Source organism: Oncorhynchus kisutch, linkage group LG8, assembly GCF_002021735.2.
Source record: "Oncorhynchus kisutch isolate 150728-3 linkage group LG8, Okis_V2, whole genome shotgun sequence".
Classification (NCBI taxonomy): Eukaryota; Metazoa; Chordata; class Actinopteri; order Salmoniformes; family Salmonidae; genus Oncorhynchus; species Oncorhynchus kisutch.
In genome coordinates this window covers 2,529,315-2,544,993 of record NC_034181.2, presented here as the reverse complement: position 1 = coordinate 2,544,993, position 15,679 = coordinate 2,529,315, and the positions used below count along the sequence as shown (strand labels likewise).

General features: G+C 43.4%; 1 protein-coding gene across 2 annotated transcripts in view; it reads right to left on the bottom strand.

The window, feature by feature from the left end:
* Positions 1 to 559: 559 nt before the first annotated feature.
* The window catches only part of LOC116374790 (protein yippee-like 1), a 41,791-nt gene continuing 26,671 nt past the window's right edge, over positions 560 to 15,679 (bottom strand). For both annotated transcript variants that reach the window (XM_031829544.1, XM_031829543.1), the window contains exons 3-5: positions 14,650 to 14,693; positions 14,334 to 14,442; positions 560 to 6,823 (exon numbers count right to left, since the gene is read on the bottom strand). In XM_031829544.1, coding sequence (XP_031685404.1) covers positions 6,734 to 6,823; positions 14,334 to 14,442; positions 14,650 to 14,693 — 243 coding nt within the window. In that variant the 3' untranslated portion in view covers positions 560 to 6,733. The remainder of the gene's footprint in view (positions 6,824 to 14,333; positions 14,443 to 14,649; positions 14,694 to 15,679) is intronic.

The window sequence follows — 15,679 nt, the reverse complement described above, 5'->3', positions numbered from 1 at the left end:
CAAAGCAGTGCGACACAAACAACAACATGGAATAAACAAACATTTTTCCCTGAAGTGTCCTATATACATATACACACAATGTATATAGACTCCCCCTTTTTTTCTACTGTGTTATTGACTTGTTAATTACTCCATGTGTAACTCTGTGTTGTCTGTTCACACTGCTATGCTTTATCTTGGCCAGGTCGCAGTTGTAAATGAGAACTTGTTCTCAACTAGCCTACCTGGTTAAATAAAGGTGTTCTCAACTAGCCTACCTGGTTAAATAAAGGTGTTCTCAACTAGCCTACCTGGTTAAATAAAGGTGTTCTCAACTGGCCTACCTGGTTAAATAAAGGTGTTCTCAACTAGCCTACCTGGTTAAATAAAGGTGTTCTCAACTAGCCTACCTGGTTAAATAAAGGTGTTCTCAACTAGCCTACCTGGTTAAATAAAGGTGAAATAAAAAAATAAAAAAATAAAAAAGGGGGAAAATGCCAGTAGTTTTCTGTTACAGTGTGACCTACTGCCTGTTCTCATGTAGCTGTTGAAGGAATGATGGAACACACACAATCCCCCGTCGAATGCCATTTAAAGTTTATTGTGATATCTGATCATTTTACAATACAGTGAAAACCTACATACAGAACGGAAAATAAATTGTAGTCAAGTAAAAAGAAAGCGTATATAATGTGTTTGAAGAAAAAGAGAACCAGGCACGACTTAATACAGCCATTATAAATACAGCAAACTTTAAACCTATTTTCAGTTGAACAATTTTAACACATTTATCAAACATTACAATCTTTTCCTTTGTATACCTATCATATAGTTTTAATCATCTCTTCTCAGGGATAATAACATCTCCGATACTTATCTCGTCATCAGCTCTCTGTTCCAACGTCCCAAACGGGACCCTATTCCCTATAATACTTTATAGAGTAGAGCAAATAGGTAGGGAATGTGATTTGGGACACAGCCTGTGGTAATATCTCCTGTAGATCTATAAAAAAAAAAATTACGTCAGAAGTCGGAGCCAGTGTCACCAAAACAACAAATAATATCTGGGGAAATAAACAATCATCTTTCACAGCAAATGACTGGCTTTTGGACATTATTTCTGAAAGAAGTTCCAGAATACAGAACAACTGTAGAACGTTCTACAGAATGATCGAGAACATTCTAGAGAACTACTGAGAAGTCACACCTGACAGGTTCCGGAATAGGTTTTGGTTTTTTGTACAAGTGGTCTGAATCTCCAGGAGTCTGAAAGCTCTAACAAACAACATCCACCACACCTGTCTGATTGGCTTTTTAGCTTTAGTTGTGACACCAGTTCTCTAGAAATCTAGTAACAATGTTATATTTGGTATAAACTGACAGTGACACTGGTGACTGTTTTTCCTGTGTGCTAGTTGGATTAACGAGAGAGTGAGAGAGAGTGAGAGAGAGAGAGAGAGAGAGAGAGAGAGAGAGAGAAGGTGTATACAGGGGATATTGATTGTTGGAAAGAAAGAAAGAAAGAGCCTAGGTCAACGCTCTTCTGTTCTGTAAATTTGAGGGATTATCCAGCTCCCCATATACTTCTACAGTCGACAGAGCTCAGCACAGGTCAGACATTAGGGCTCTAGAGGCCAAACCAGGGTTTAATGGACCCTTTACCCCAGCCCTACCCAGAGGGACCTAAACACACACAGAGTAAAATAATACCATTTCTAAAGAAATCGCTGGGAGAGGGGGAGATATAAACCCCGGCTGGCCGTCAAGCCCCCAGATCGCTGGGAGAGGGGGAGATATAAACCCCGGCTGGCCGTCAAGCCCCCAGATCGCTGGGAGAGGGGGAGATATAAACCCCGGCTGGCCGTCAAGCCCCCAGATCGCTGGGAGAGGGGGAGATATAACCCCTGGCTGGCCGTCAAGCCCCCAGATCGCTGGGAGAGGGGGAGATATAACCCCCGGCTGGCCGTCAAGCCCCCAGATCGCTGGGAGAGGGGGAGATATAACCCCCGGCTGGCCGTCAAGCCCCCAGATCGCTGGGAGAGGGGGAGATATAAACCCCGGCTGGCCGTCAAGCCCCCAGATCGCTGGGAGAGGGGGAGATATAAACCCCGGCTGGCCTTCAAGCCCCCAGATCGCTGGGAGAGGGGGAGATATAACCCCCGGCTGGCCGTCAAGCCCCCAAATCGCTGGGAGAGGGGGAGATATAACCCCCGGCTGGCCGTCAAGCCCCCAGATCGCTGGGAGAGGGGGAGATATAAACCCCGGCTGGCCGTCAAGCCCCCAGATCGCTGGGAGAAGGGGAGACATAAACAAACGGATGCAAAAAGAAAACGAGGAAAATATATAATCACCTTAAATGTAAAATGCAAAATAGAGGAAAAACACACACAGACACACACACAGACACACACAGACACACACACACACAGACACACACACACACACACACAGACACACACACATACACACACACACACAGACACACACACACACACAGACACACACACACACAGACACACACACACCCACACACACACAGACACACACACACACAGACACACACACACACACACAGACACACACACACACACACACACACACACACACACACACACACACACACACACACACACACACACACACACACACACACACACACACACACACACACACACACACACACACCCCTACGTGTTTACAGCCAGAGGTACAGTTGAATCAAAGAAGTAAAGGAGCCAATAGAAACCTTCAATATGTTCCTCTATATACAGAGTGTAACAGGTCTGTACTGTAACAGGTCCGTACTGTAACAGGTCCGTACTGTAACAGGTCCGTACTGTAACAGGTCTGTACTGTAACAGGTCCGTACTGTAACAGGTCCGTACTGTAACAGGTCTGTACTGTAACAGGTCCGTACTGTAACAGGTCCGTACTGTAACAGGTCTGTACTGTAACAGGTCTGTACTGTAACAGGTCCGTACTGTAACAGGTCTGTACTGTAACAGGTCTGTACTGTAACAGGTCCGTACTGTAACAGGTCTGTACTGTAACAGGTCTGTACTGTAACAGGTCCGTACTGTAACAGGTCCGTACTGTAACAGGTCCGTACTGTAACAGGTCGGTACTGTAACAGGTCCGTACTGTAACAGGTCTGTACTGTAACAGGTCTGTACTGTAACAGGTCCGTACTGTAACAGGTCTGTACTGTAACAGGTCCGTACTGTAACAGGTCTGTACTGTAACAGGTCTGTACTGTAACAGGTCTGTACTGTAACAGGTCCGTACTGTAACAGGTCTGTACTGTAACAGGTCTGTACTGTACTGGTTTTATATATTCAAGTAGGAGATCTCTAACCATCCAACTCCGTCAGGTTTGCATTGTCCTTGTCTTACGGGTTAATAATAGGTCATGTGACCTGACTGACCTGGTCGGCAATGTGAGCAATCGCACCTCATTCTAAAAACCCCAACCCTCCCCCTACCTGCTACGACACCAATATAGATTATTATCGAGGTCTGATCCCCCCCCCCCCACATCCATCCCCACACCGATACGTGTAGCCTATATATAATCTACTATTCTTGAGGCACAGCAGCCATTGAACGCTCAGGTTCCACCCGTAAAGTTTTCATCTATCAATCTATGTATTTGTATCTATCGATGTGGGTTTGAGCTTTTTTTGGTGGCTCGTAGTTTAGAGTTGTGCACGGCACAACACAGGAGAAAGTCAGGTGAAAATAGGAAGAGAGGCACACGATTCATTCAGCTTAGAGGCAAACTAACGACGAGGACGAGAACACAGAGAGAGAAGCTACCGTGCAACCGTGCGCCAGGCATAAAGTGCAAAAAAAAGATCTCCAGAACGAAGGGAAGAGAAAGGATGAAGGATTGTAATTTCTCTCATAGCAGCAAAGAATTGCGATGAACATTTTTATTTAGTTTTCTGTGGAAAAGGGGAACATTGTTCATGCCGAGGATGTTCAAAGTGATTTAAAGTGAATCGGGTGAGATTATAAACCCTTGATTTAGGTCGGATCACCGATTGGGGAAGCATAGGAACGAGTAAAGCAGGATTGGTGACGTGTAGGAACGAGTAAAGCAGCGATATTTAATTGATCTAATAACTAATATGGAGATGATCTAGCCAGCAACCCCCCAATATCATTCAGCATCTCATACAATCTTTTAATCATCGGAGGAAAGGCCTTAAAAGAGACAGATAGACAGACAGACTTTTGCCTCTAAACCTATGAACCAAAAGGCCTCTGCAAAGTACAAACTAAGTATCTGCCTTCCAGTCTGCCACTGTGTTGAAGGCAACACACTAGTAGACATTCTGCTCATATACATACAATACATGATACTGTATATGTACAGGGAACTGACAGAATAATGGAAACACTGGAGGAAAGGAGGGATTGAAAGCTGGTGTTTCCTGAGTTAATTAAGCAATTAACATCCCATCATGCTTAGGGTGAAAAACCATATGTCGTGGCCGTCTCAGTCACCAGATCTCAACCCAATTGAACACTACCGGGAGATTCAGGAGCGACACCTGAGACAGCGTTTTTCACCACCATCAACAAAAAAAACACAAAATGATGGAATTTCTCGTGGAAGAATGGCGTCTCATCCCTCCAATAGAGTTCCAGACACTGTTCTGATTGGTGGAGGCCCAACGCCCTATTGAGACGCTATATGTTGGCGTTTCCTTTACTTTGGCAGTTACCTGTATATATATGCATGAGAATAAATGTCCATACAAATGTATATCACATATCTCTAAATACACTCTATACATGTACATGGTTAGTTTAGTTCAGGATGTGAACTATGTGGGTGTGATGGTTAGTTTAGTTCAGGTTGTGAACTATGTGGGTGTGATGGTTAGTTTAGTTCAGGATGTGAACTATGTGGGTGTGATGGTTAGTTTAGTTCAGGTTGTGAACTATGTGGGTGTGATGGTTAGTTTAGTTCAGGTTGTGAACTACGTGGGTGTGATGGTTAGTTTGGTTCAGGTTGTGAACTACGTGGGTGTGATGGTTAGTTTGGTTCAGGATGTGAACTATGTGGGTGTGATGGTTAGTTTAGTTCAGGTTGTGAACTATGTGGGTGTGATGGTTAGTTTAGTTCAGGTTGTGAACTATGTGGGTGTGATGGTTAGTTTAGTTCAGGTTGTGAACTATGTGGGTGTGATGGTTAGTTTAGTTCAGGATGTGAACTACGTGGGTGCGATGGTTAGTTTAGTTCAGGTTGTGAACTATGTGGGTGAGATGGTTAGTTTAGTTCAGGTTGTGAACTATGTGGGTGTGATGGTTAGTTTAGTTCAGGTTGTGAACTATGTGGGTGTGATGGTTAGTTTAGTTCAGGATGTGAACTATGTGGGTGCGATGGTTAGTTTAGTTCAGGATGTGAACTACGTGGGTGTGATGGTTAGTTTGGTTCAGGATGTGAACTATGTGGGTGTGATGGTTAGTTTAGTTCAGGTTGTGAACTATGTGGGTGTGATGGTTAGTTTAGTTCAGGTTGTGAACTATGTGGGTGTGATGGTTAGTTTAGTTCAGGTTGTGAACTATGTGGGTGTGATGGTTAGTTTAGTTCAGGTTGAGAACTATGTGGGTGTGATGGTTAGTTTAGTTCAGGTTGTGAACTACGTGGGTGTGATGGTTAGTTTAGTTCAGGTTGTAACACAATATGAAGCGTGGGTGTGATGGTTAGTTTAGTTCAGGTTGTAACACAATATGAAGCGTGGGTGTGATGGTTAGTTTAGTTCAGGTTGTAACACAATATGAAGCGTGGGTGTGATGGTTAGTTTAGTTCAGGTTGTAACACAATATGAAGCGTGGGTGTGATGGTTAGTTTAGTTCAGGTTGTAACACAATATGAAGCGTGGGTGTGTTCTGTGGTTGTCAAGCCTGTTCTAGGTTGTGTCCCAAATTGCACCCTATTCCCCACATAGGGCTCTACTTTAGACCAGGGCCCATAGGGTAGTGCACCAAGGCAGAGAGTGCCATTTGGGAAACATAGTCCTCCCTCTATCTCCTCTGGTAAACCTTATCTAATAGTACTGTTGCTATATGGAGCCAGCCACAATGCTGTTGGATAAAACATATCTATCTACATATAATATCAATCTATCCCCGCCTCTCTGCTCGGGGTACGTTTTGGGGTGTTACCGGGACGTCCCACACAGTGAAGTCATCATTAAAGATCAAAGACTGAAAAAAAAATATTGAAAAAAATATATATATTCACGAATAAATCAAAGATTAAAACACAAGGAGAACCCCCCCCCCCCCACTGTGCCACCCTGTCCCCTTCCTTCCTGCAACACCTCCTCTTCCTCCCGGGTCAGAGGAGGAAGAGGGTAGTATAACGTTATCATGTTATCCTCTCTCTCACATCGCCATGGCAGCCGTGTAACTAAGTGCCAATGCCAGTGAGGTGGGTGGGGCCTGGTTGATGAAGGAGGAGCCAATTCAAGTCCAGCTGTCTGTCATTGGCTGGTGAGATCACGTGGTCTTCACTGAAGGTCCAACCCCCAATAGGCTAGTCGTCTCTCCAGTTCAACAGCATCATGTTCAGTTTCACAACCAGCAGGGACTGTGTGTGTGTGGGTGTGTTTGTGTATGTGTTAGGAGGGGGCGGCACGGTGGGTGGTTGATGGTGATTGGTTGTCGCTCTGTGAAGTCTGATAGATCCAGAGCTCTGATAGGTCAGAGGTCATTAAAGGGCCGGAGACAGGAAGTGATGTCACTCCCAGCCATTGTCTTTAATCATGTGAGCCAGCTCGATGATGAACTTCCCCTCCTTGTACTTCTGACTGCTCTCAAATGCATGTTCCTGCAACACAACATGCTGTCAGTCAACAACAACAACAACACCACCACAACAACATTAGTCTGATGTCACCATGTAGGTTTAGAATGTATGTAAAGATCAACATTTCTAACTGCCGTTCAAGATTCCCTGTGGGCTTTTTGACATTTTTGCATAAATGTTTCGATTTGTTGGTATTTTGGTCCATTTATTATTAGTATTTTCAAAAAGTTGTCAAACTTGATGAAAATGTATATTTCTTTAGTTAATCACGACCGTCATCGACATTTATTTGAATTTTAACCACTTTATAATGGACATACAGTGGGGCAAAAAAGTATTTAGTCAGCCACCAATTGTGCATTCATCCTGAATGTACAGAATCAGTAGGTTATAAATCCAGGAACGTCTTCTTGGCTGAGGGGGTCGGTAAAGGGAACGTTAGGCCAACAATACTACACAACACCAATGCTAAGATCATCCTGACAGGGCACTTCTAAGCATCCTGAATGTACAGAACCAGTAGGTTATAAACCCAGGAACGTCTTCTTGGCTGAGGGGGTCGGTAGAGGAAGAGGGTTTGAGGACAAGCGGCTGAGGGGGTCGGTAGAGGAAGAGGGTTTGAGGACAAGCGGATGAGGGGTGTTAGGCAGAGGGTCTGGTTAAGACCAAGAAAGCTTTAGGTTTCCTTTTTTACACTTAAAACCTCTAAACTCTTCTTCTAAGTTGCGTAAATGTACAAAACCAATAGCTTGTAGTGGTCACATACATACATTCAGAAACTATTTACACCCCTTGACTTTGTTGTGTTACAGCCGGAATTCAACATGGATTTAAACAACAAAATGTCACCCATCTACACACATTACCCCATCCTAAAGTGGTCACCCATCTACACACATTACCCCATCATAAAGTGGTCACCCATCTACACACATTACCCCATCCTAAAGTGGTCACCCATCTACACACATTACTCCATCATAAAGTGGTCACCCATCTACACACATTACCCCATCCTAAAGTGGTCACCCATCTACACACATTACCCCATCCTAAAGTGGTCACCCATCTACACACATTACCCCATCATAAAGTGGTCACCCATCTACACACATTACCCCATCATAAAGTGGTCACCCATCTACACACATTACCCCATCATAAAGTGGTCACCCATCTACACACATTACCCCATCATAAAGTGGTCACCCATCTACACACATTACCCCATCATAAAGTGGTCACCCATCTACACACATTACTCCATCATAAAGTGGTCACCCATCTACACACATTACCCCATCCTAAAGTGGTCACCCATCTACACACATTACCCCATCCTAAAGTGGTCACCCATCTACACACATTACCCCATCATAAAGTGGTCACCCATCTACACACATTACCCCATCATAAAGTGGTCACCCATCTACACACATTACCCCATCATAAAGTGGTCACCCATCTACACACATTACCCCATCATAAAGTGGTCACCCATCTACACACATTACCCCATCATAAAGTGGTCACCCATCTACACACATTACCCCATCATAAAGTGAAAACATGGTAAGAACGTTTTTCAAATTTATTGACAATGAAACAGAAATATCTAAATTTACATAAGTATTCACACCCCTGAGTCAATACATGTTAGAATCACCTTTGTCACAGATTACAGCTGTGAGTCTTTCTGGGTAAATCTCTTAAGAGCTTTGCACACCTGGATTGTACAATATTTGCACATTATTATTTTTTTAATTCTTCAACCTCTGTCAAGTTGGTTGTTGATTATGATAAACCGACATTTTCAAGTCTTGCCATAGATTTAAGGCAATTTAATTTAAATTTAAGTCAAAACTGTAACACGGCCACTCAGGAACATTCAATATCGTCTTGGTAAGCAACTCCACTCTAGATTTGGCCTTGTGTTTTAGGTTATTGTCCTGCTGTAGGTTAATTCATCTCCTAATGTCTGGTGGAAAGCAGACTGAACTAGGTTTTCCTCTAGGATTTTCCCTGTGCTTAGCTCTATTCCGTTTCTTTGTATTCTAAAGAAATCCCTTGTCCCTGCTGATGACAAGCATACCCATAACATGATGCAGCCACCACCATACTTGAACATATGAAGAGTGGTACTCAGTGATACGTTGTGTCTGATTTGCCCCAAACACTTTGTATTCAGGACATAAAGTTAATTTCTTTCCCATAATCTTTGCAGTTTTACTTTAGTGCCAACAGGAAGCTTGTTTATGAATATTATTATTCTGTACAGGCTTCCTTCTTTTCACTCTGTCCATTAGGTTAGTATTGTGGAGTAACTATAATGTTGTTGATCCATCACTTTTCTCCAATCACAGCCATTAAACTCTGTATCTCTTTTTAACTAGAAGCACAAGCATTTCGCTACACTCGCATTAACACCTGCTAACCATGTGTATGTGACAAATAAAATTTGATTTGATTTGATTTAAAGTCTCGATTGGCCTCATGGTGAAATCCATGAGCAGTTTCCTTCCTCTCTGGCAACTGAGTTAAGTAGGACACCTGTATTTTTGTAGTGACTGGGTGTATTGATACATCATCCACAGTGTAATTAATAACTTCACCATGCTCAAAGGGATATTTAATGTCTGCTTTTTAATTTTTACCCATCTACCAACAGGGGCCATTCTTTGAAAGGCATTGGAAAACCTCCCTGGTCTTTGCTGTTGAGTCTGTTTGAAATTCACTGAGGGACCTTACAGATAATTGTATGTCTGGGGTACAGAGATGAGGTTTCTGAAGGTCCTGTACGTCCTTGGCTTATGAGAATCATTATCATAACTGTATAGGAATGGTCCAGAAGGGATGCGACTGTTATAAAGAGGAGGAGTGCACTCCAAGTAGGAATAAACATCGAGAACAAACTGATCTGAGACCATATTTTCACTCTAAACGAGTTGGTAAAGATAGCACAAACAGATCTGGGACCAGGCTAGAAACAAACAATAACATACAGTGGGGCAAAAAAGTATTTAGTCAGCCACCAATTGTGCAAGTTCTCCCACTTAAAAATATGAGAGAGGCCTGTAATTTTCATCATAGGTACACTTCAACTATGACAGACAAAATGAGAAAAAAAATCCAGAAAATCACATTGTAGGATTTTTTATTAATTTATTTGCACACTCTCAAGCTCTGTCAGGTTGGATGGGGAGCATTGCTGCACAGCTATATTCAGGTCTCTCTCGATGATGATGTTAGATTGGGTTCAAGTCCAGGCTCTGGCAAGGCCACTCAAGGACATTCAGAGACTTGTCCCGAAGCCACTCCTGCGTTGTCTTGGCTGTGTGTTTAGGGTCGTTGTCCTGTTGGAAGGTGAACCTTCACCCCAGTCTGAGGTCATGAGCGCTATGGAGCAGGTTATCATGGATCTCTCTGTACTTTTCTCTGTTCATATTTCCCTCGATCCTGACTAGTCTGTCAGTCTCTGCCGTTGAAAAACATCCCCACAGCATGATGCTGCCACCACCATGTTTCACCGTAGGGATGGTGCCAGGTTTCCTCCAGATGTGACGCTTGGCATTCAGGCCAAAGAGTTCAATCTTGGTTTCATCAGACCAGATAGTCCTTTAGGTACCTTTTGGCAAACTCCAAGTGGGCTGTCATGTGCCTTTTACTGAGGAGTGGCCACTCTACCAAGCCTGATTGGTGGAGTGCTGCCGAGATAGTTGCCCTTCTGGAAGGTTCTCCCATCTCAACAGAAAAACTCTGGGGCCCTGTCTGAGTGACCATCGGGTTCTTGGTCACCTCCCTGACCAAGGCTCTTCTCCCCCGATTGCTCAGTTTGGCCAGACAGCCAGCTCTAGTAAGAGTCTTGGTGGTTCCAAACTTCTTCCATTTAAGAATGATGGAGGCCACTGTGTTCTTGGGGACCTTCAATGCTGCAGAAATGTTTTGGTACCTTTCCCCAGATCTGTGCCTCGATTCAATCCTGTCTCAGAGTTCTACGGACAAGTTCTTCATCCTCATGGTTTGGTTTTTGCTCTGACATGCAATGTCAACTGTGGGACCTTATATAGACAGGTGTCTGCCTTTCCAAACCATGTCCAATCAATTGAATTTACCACAGGTGGACTTCAATCAAGTTGTAGAAACATCTCAAGGATGATCAATGGAAACAGGATGCACCTGAGCTCAATTTTGAGTCTCAGAGCAAAGGGTCTGAATACTGATGTAAATACGGTATTTCTGTTTTTTATTTTTAATAACTTAGCAAAAATGTCTGAAAACCTGTTTTCGCTTTGTCATTATGGGGTATTGCGTGTAGATTGATGAGGATTTGATTTTTTATTTAATCCATTTTAGAATAAGGCTGTAAGGTAACAAAATGTGGAAAAAGTCAAGGGGTCTGAATACTTTGCACTGTATCTGTGACCAACAGATGTATATCTGTATTCCCAGTCATGTTAAATTAGATTAGGACCTCATGAATTTATTTACATTCCTTATAGGAAGTGTAACTCAGTAAAATCTTTGAAAGTTGTTGGATGTTGTGTTTATATTTTTGCTCAGTGTATATTTTACAGACTTACCAAGAGGGAATTGTTGATTTGTTGCACATTGTTTATTCTAGATAACATTTTATGTATATGTCCTTAGTGTTTTACAGATAGAAGTAGGAAAACAGTATTTATCTGTTTTGGACAAGTCCTATAGTGTCTTAAACTAAATGAATATTTGATTTGATTTATTTAGGCTGACTTCGTTCAGTGTCCAAAAAAATGAATTGTGTCGTATGCAAATACGCATATATTTATTTAGATATCGCCTCATTTGATAGGTGACATTTTGTTGAAGCAGTAGGTGTAGTAGGTGTAGTAGGTGTAGTAGATGTAGTAGGTGTAGTAGGTGCAGTAGGTGCAGTAGGTGCAGTAGATGTAGTAGATGTAGTAGGTGTAGTAGGTGTAGTAGGTGCAGTAGATGTAGTAGATGTAGTAGGTGTAGTAGGTGTAGTAGGTGTAGTAGATGTAGTAGATGTAGTAGGTGTAGTAGGTGTAGTAGATGTAGTAGATGTAGTAGGTGTAGTAGGTGTAGTAGATGTAGTAGATGTAGTAGGTGTAGTAGGTGTAGTAGGTGTAGTAGATGTAGTAGGTGTAGTAGATGTAGTAGGTGTAGTAGGTGTAGTAGATGTAGTAGGTGTAGTAGATGTAATAGGTGTAGTAGGTGCAGTAGGTGTAGTAGGTGTAGTAGGTGTAGTAGGTGTAGTAGATGTAGTAGGTGTAGTAGATGTAGTAGGTGTAGTAGGTGTAGTAGGTGCAGTAGATGTAGTAGATGTAGTAGGTGTAGTAGGTGTAGTAGGTGTAGTAGATGTAGTAGGTGTAGTAGATGTAGTAGGTGTAGTAGGTGTAGTAGGTGTAGTAGATGTAGTAGATGTAGTAGGTGTAGTAGGTGTAGTAGGTGCAGTAGGTGTAGTAGGTGTTTTAGATGTATAGGTGTAGTAGGTGTAGTAGGTGTAGTAGGTGTAGTAGATGTAGTAGATGTAGTAGATGTAGTAGATGTAGTAGGTGTAGTAGGTGCAGTAGATGTAGTAGATGTAGTAGATGTAGTAGATGTAGTAGATGTAGTAGGTGCAGTAGGTGTAGTAGGTGTAGTAGGTGTAGTAGGTGTAGTAGATGTAGTAGGTGTAGTAGGTGTAGTAGATGTAGTAGGTGTAGTAGGTGTAGTAGGTGTAGTAGATGTAGTAGGTGCAGTAGGTGTAGTAGATATAGTAGGTGTAGTAGATGTAGTAGGTGTAGTAGGTGTAGTAGATGTAGTAGGTGTAGTAGGTGCAGTAGGTGTAGTAGGTGTAGTAGATGTAGTAGGTGTAGTAGGTGTAGTAGGTGTAGTAGATGTAGTAGGTGTAGTAGATGTAGTAGGTGTAGTAGATGTAGTAGGTGTAGTAGATGTAATAGGTGTAGTAGGTGCAGTAGGTGTAGTAGGTGTAGTAGATGTAGTAGGTGTAGTAGGTGTAGTAGATGTAGTAGGTGTAGTAGATGTAGTAGGTGTAGTAGATGTAGTAGGTGTAGTAGATGTAATAGGTGTAGTAGGTGCAGTAGGTGTAGTAGGTGTAGTAGAGTAGTAGGTGTAGTAGATGTAGTAGGTGTAGTAGATGTAATAGGTGTAGTAGATGTAGTAGGTGTAGTAGGTGTAGTAGGTGTAGTAGATGTAGTAGGTGTAGTAGGTGTAGTAGATGTAGTAGGTGTAGTAGGTGTAGTAGGTATAGTAGGTGTAGTAGGTGTAGTAGGTGTAGTAGATGTAGTAGGTGTAGTAGGTGTAGTAGGTGCAGTAGGTGCAGTAGGTATAGTAGGTGCAGTAGGTGAAGTAGGTGCAGTAGGTGTAGTAGGTGTAGTAGGTGTAGTAGGTAGGTGACATTTTGTTGAAGCAGTAGGTGTAGTAGATGTAGTAGGTGTAGTAGATGTAGTAGGTGCAGTAGGTGTAGTAGATGTAGTAGATGTAGTAGGTGTAGTAGGTGCAGTAGGTGTAGTAGGTGTAGTAGGTGTAGTAGATGTAGTAGGTGTAGTAGGTGTAGTAGGTGCAGTAGGTGTAGTAGGTATAGTAGGTGTAGTAGGTGTAGTAGATGTAGTAGGTGTAGTAGGTGTAGTAGGTGCAGTAGGTGCAGTAGGTATAGTAGGTGCAGTAGGTGAAGTAGGTGCAGTAGGTGTAGTAGGTGTAGTAGATGTAGTAGGTGTAGTAGGTGTAGTAGGTGCAGTAGGTGTAGTAGGTGTAGTAGGTGTAGTAGGTGCAGTAGGTGTAGTAGGTGTAGTAGGTGCAGTAGGTGAAGTAGGTATAGTAGGTGCAGTAGGTGCAGTAGGTATAGTAGGTGTAGTAGATGTAGTAGGTATAGTAGGTGTAGTAGGTGCAGTAGGTGTAGTAGGTGTAGTAGGTGTAGTAGGTGTAGTAGATATAGTAGGTGTAGTAGATGTAGTAGGTGTAGTAGGTGTAGTAGGTGCAGTAGGTATAGTAGGTGTAGTAGGTGTAGTAGGTGCAGTAGGTGTAGTAGGTGTAGTAGGTGCAGTAGGTGTAGTAGGTGTAGTAGGTGTAGTAGGTGTAGTAGGTGTAGTAGGTGTAGTAGATATAGTAGGTGTAGTAGGTGTAGTAGGTGCAGTAGGTGTAGTAGGTGTAGTAGGTGCAGTAGGTGTAGTAGGTGTAGTAGGTGTAGTAGGTGTAGTAGGTGCAGTAGGTATAGTAGGTGTAGTAGGTGTAGTAGGTGTAGTAGGTGTAGTAGATATAGTAGGTGTAGTAGATGTAGTAGGTGTAGTAGGTGTAGTAGGTGCAGTAGGTATAGTAGGTGTAGTAGGTGTAGTAGGTGCAGTAGGTGTAGTAGGTGTAGTAGGTGCAGTAGGTGTAGTAGGTAGGTGACATTTTGTTGAAGCAGTAGGTGTAGTAGGTGTAGTAGGTGTAGTAGATGTAGTAGGTGTAGTAGATGTAGTAGGTGTAGTAGGTGTAGTAGGTATAGTAGGTGTAGTAGGTGTAATAGGTGTAGTAGGTGCAGTAGGCGACATACGTATTTCCATCCCAGAGTGGTTTTACAGTTTTCACAGTAGATGTCAGCGACGGCATGTAGACCTGTTAGGAGAACCCGCTCCTCGGCCGGCCCGCAGCCCACGTTCACACTAAGGGAGAGAGACACAAAATAGCTCTATTTAAGGTTATGTTTAGGCATAAGGTTGGGTGTTTTGTTAAGATTGTAAGAGATGTTTAAATCGGAGTTTTTAAAGATAAATTGTTGCAGCTTGGTCCGATATAGACAAGTGGTCAGCTGATGAAACATCAGGGTTTTTTATACTTACACAGAGTTAAAGAGGGGGTTTTATACTTACACAGAGTTAAAGAGGTAGGCTCTCCCCTGGCTTCCTTGGAATGACTGAAACAGAAAGAGAAAAAAATTCAGATCAGACAGACAGACAGACGGACGTGTGTGTGGCCCCCTGCTCTCTCTGTATCTCTGTCTATGTGTGTGTGGCCCCCTGCTCTCTCTGTATCTCTGTCTATGTGTGTGTGGCCCCCTGCTCTCTCTGTATCTCTGTCTATGTGTGTGTGGCCCCCTGCTCTCTCTGTATCTCTGTCTATGTGTGTGTGGCCCCCTGCTCTCTCTGTATCTCTGTCTATGTGTGTGTGGCCCCCTGCTCTCTCTGTATCTCTGTCTATGTGTGTGTGGCCCCCTGCTCTCTCTGTATCTCTGTCTATGTGTGTGTGGCCCCCTGCTCTCTCTGTATCTCTGTCTATGTGTGTGTGGCCCCCTGCTCTCTCTGTATCTCTGTCTATGTGTGTGTGGCCCCCTGCTCTCTCTGTATCTCTGTCTATGTAGGTGTGTGGCCCCCTGCTCTCTCTGTATCTCTGTCTATGTGTGTGTGGCCCCCTGGTCTCTCTGTATCTCTTGCTCTCTGTGTGTGTGTGTGTCTGTGTGTGTGTGTGTGTGTGTGTGTGTGTGTGTGGCCCCCTGCTCTCTCTGTATCTCTGTCTATGTAGGTGTGTGGCCCCCTGCTCTCTCTGTATCTCTGTCTATGTAGGTGTGTGGCCCCCTGCTCTCTCTGTATCTCTGTCTATGTGTGTGTGGCCCCCTGCTATCTCTGTATCTCTGTCTATGTGTGTGTGGCCCCCTGCTCTCTCTGTATCTCTGTCTATGTGTGTGTGGCCCCCTGCTCTCTCTGTATCTCTGTCTATGTGTGTGTGGCCCCCTGCTCTCTCTGTATCTCTGTCTATGTGTGTGTGGCCCCCTGCTCTCTCTGTATCTCTGTCTATGTGTGTGTGGCCCCCTGCTCTCTCTGTATCTCTGTCTATGTGTGTGTGGCCCCCTGCTCTCTCTGTATCTCTGTCTATGTGTGTGTGGCCCCCTGCTCTCTCTGTATC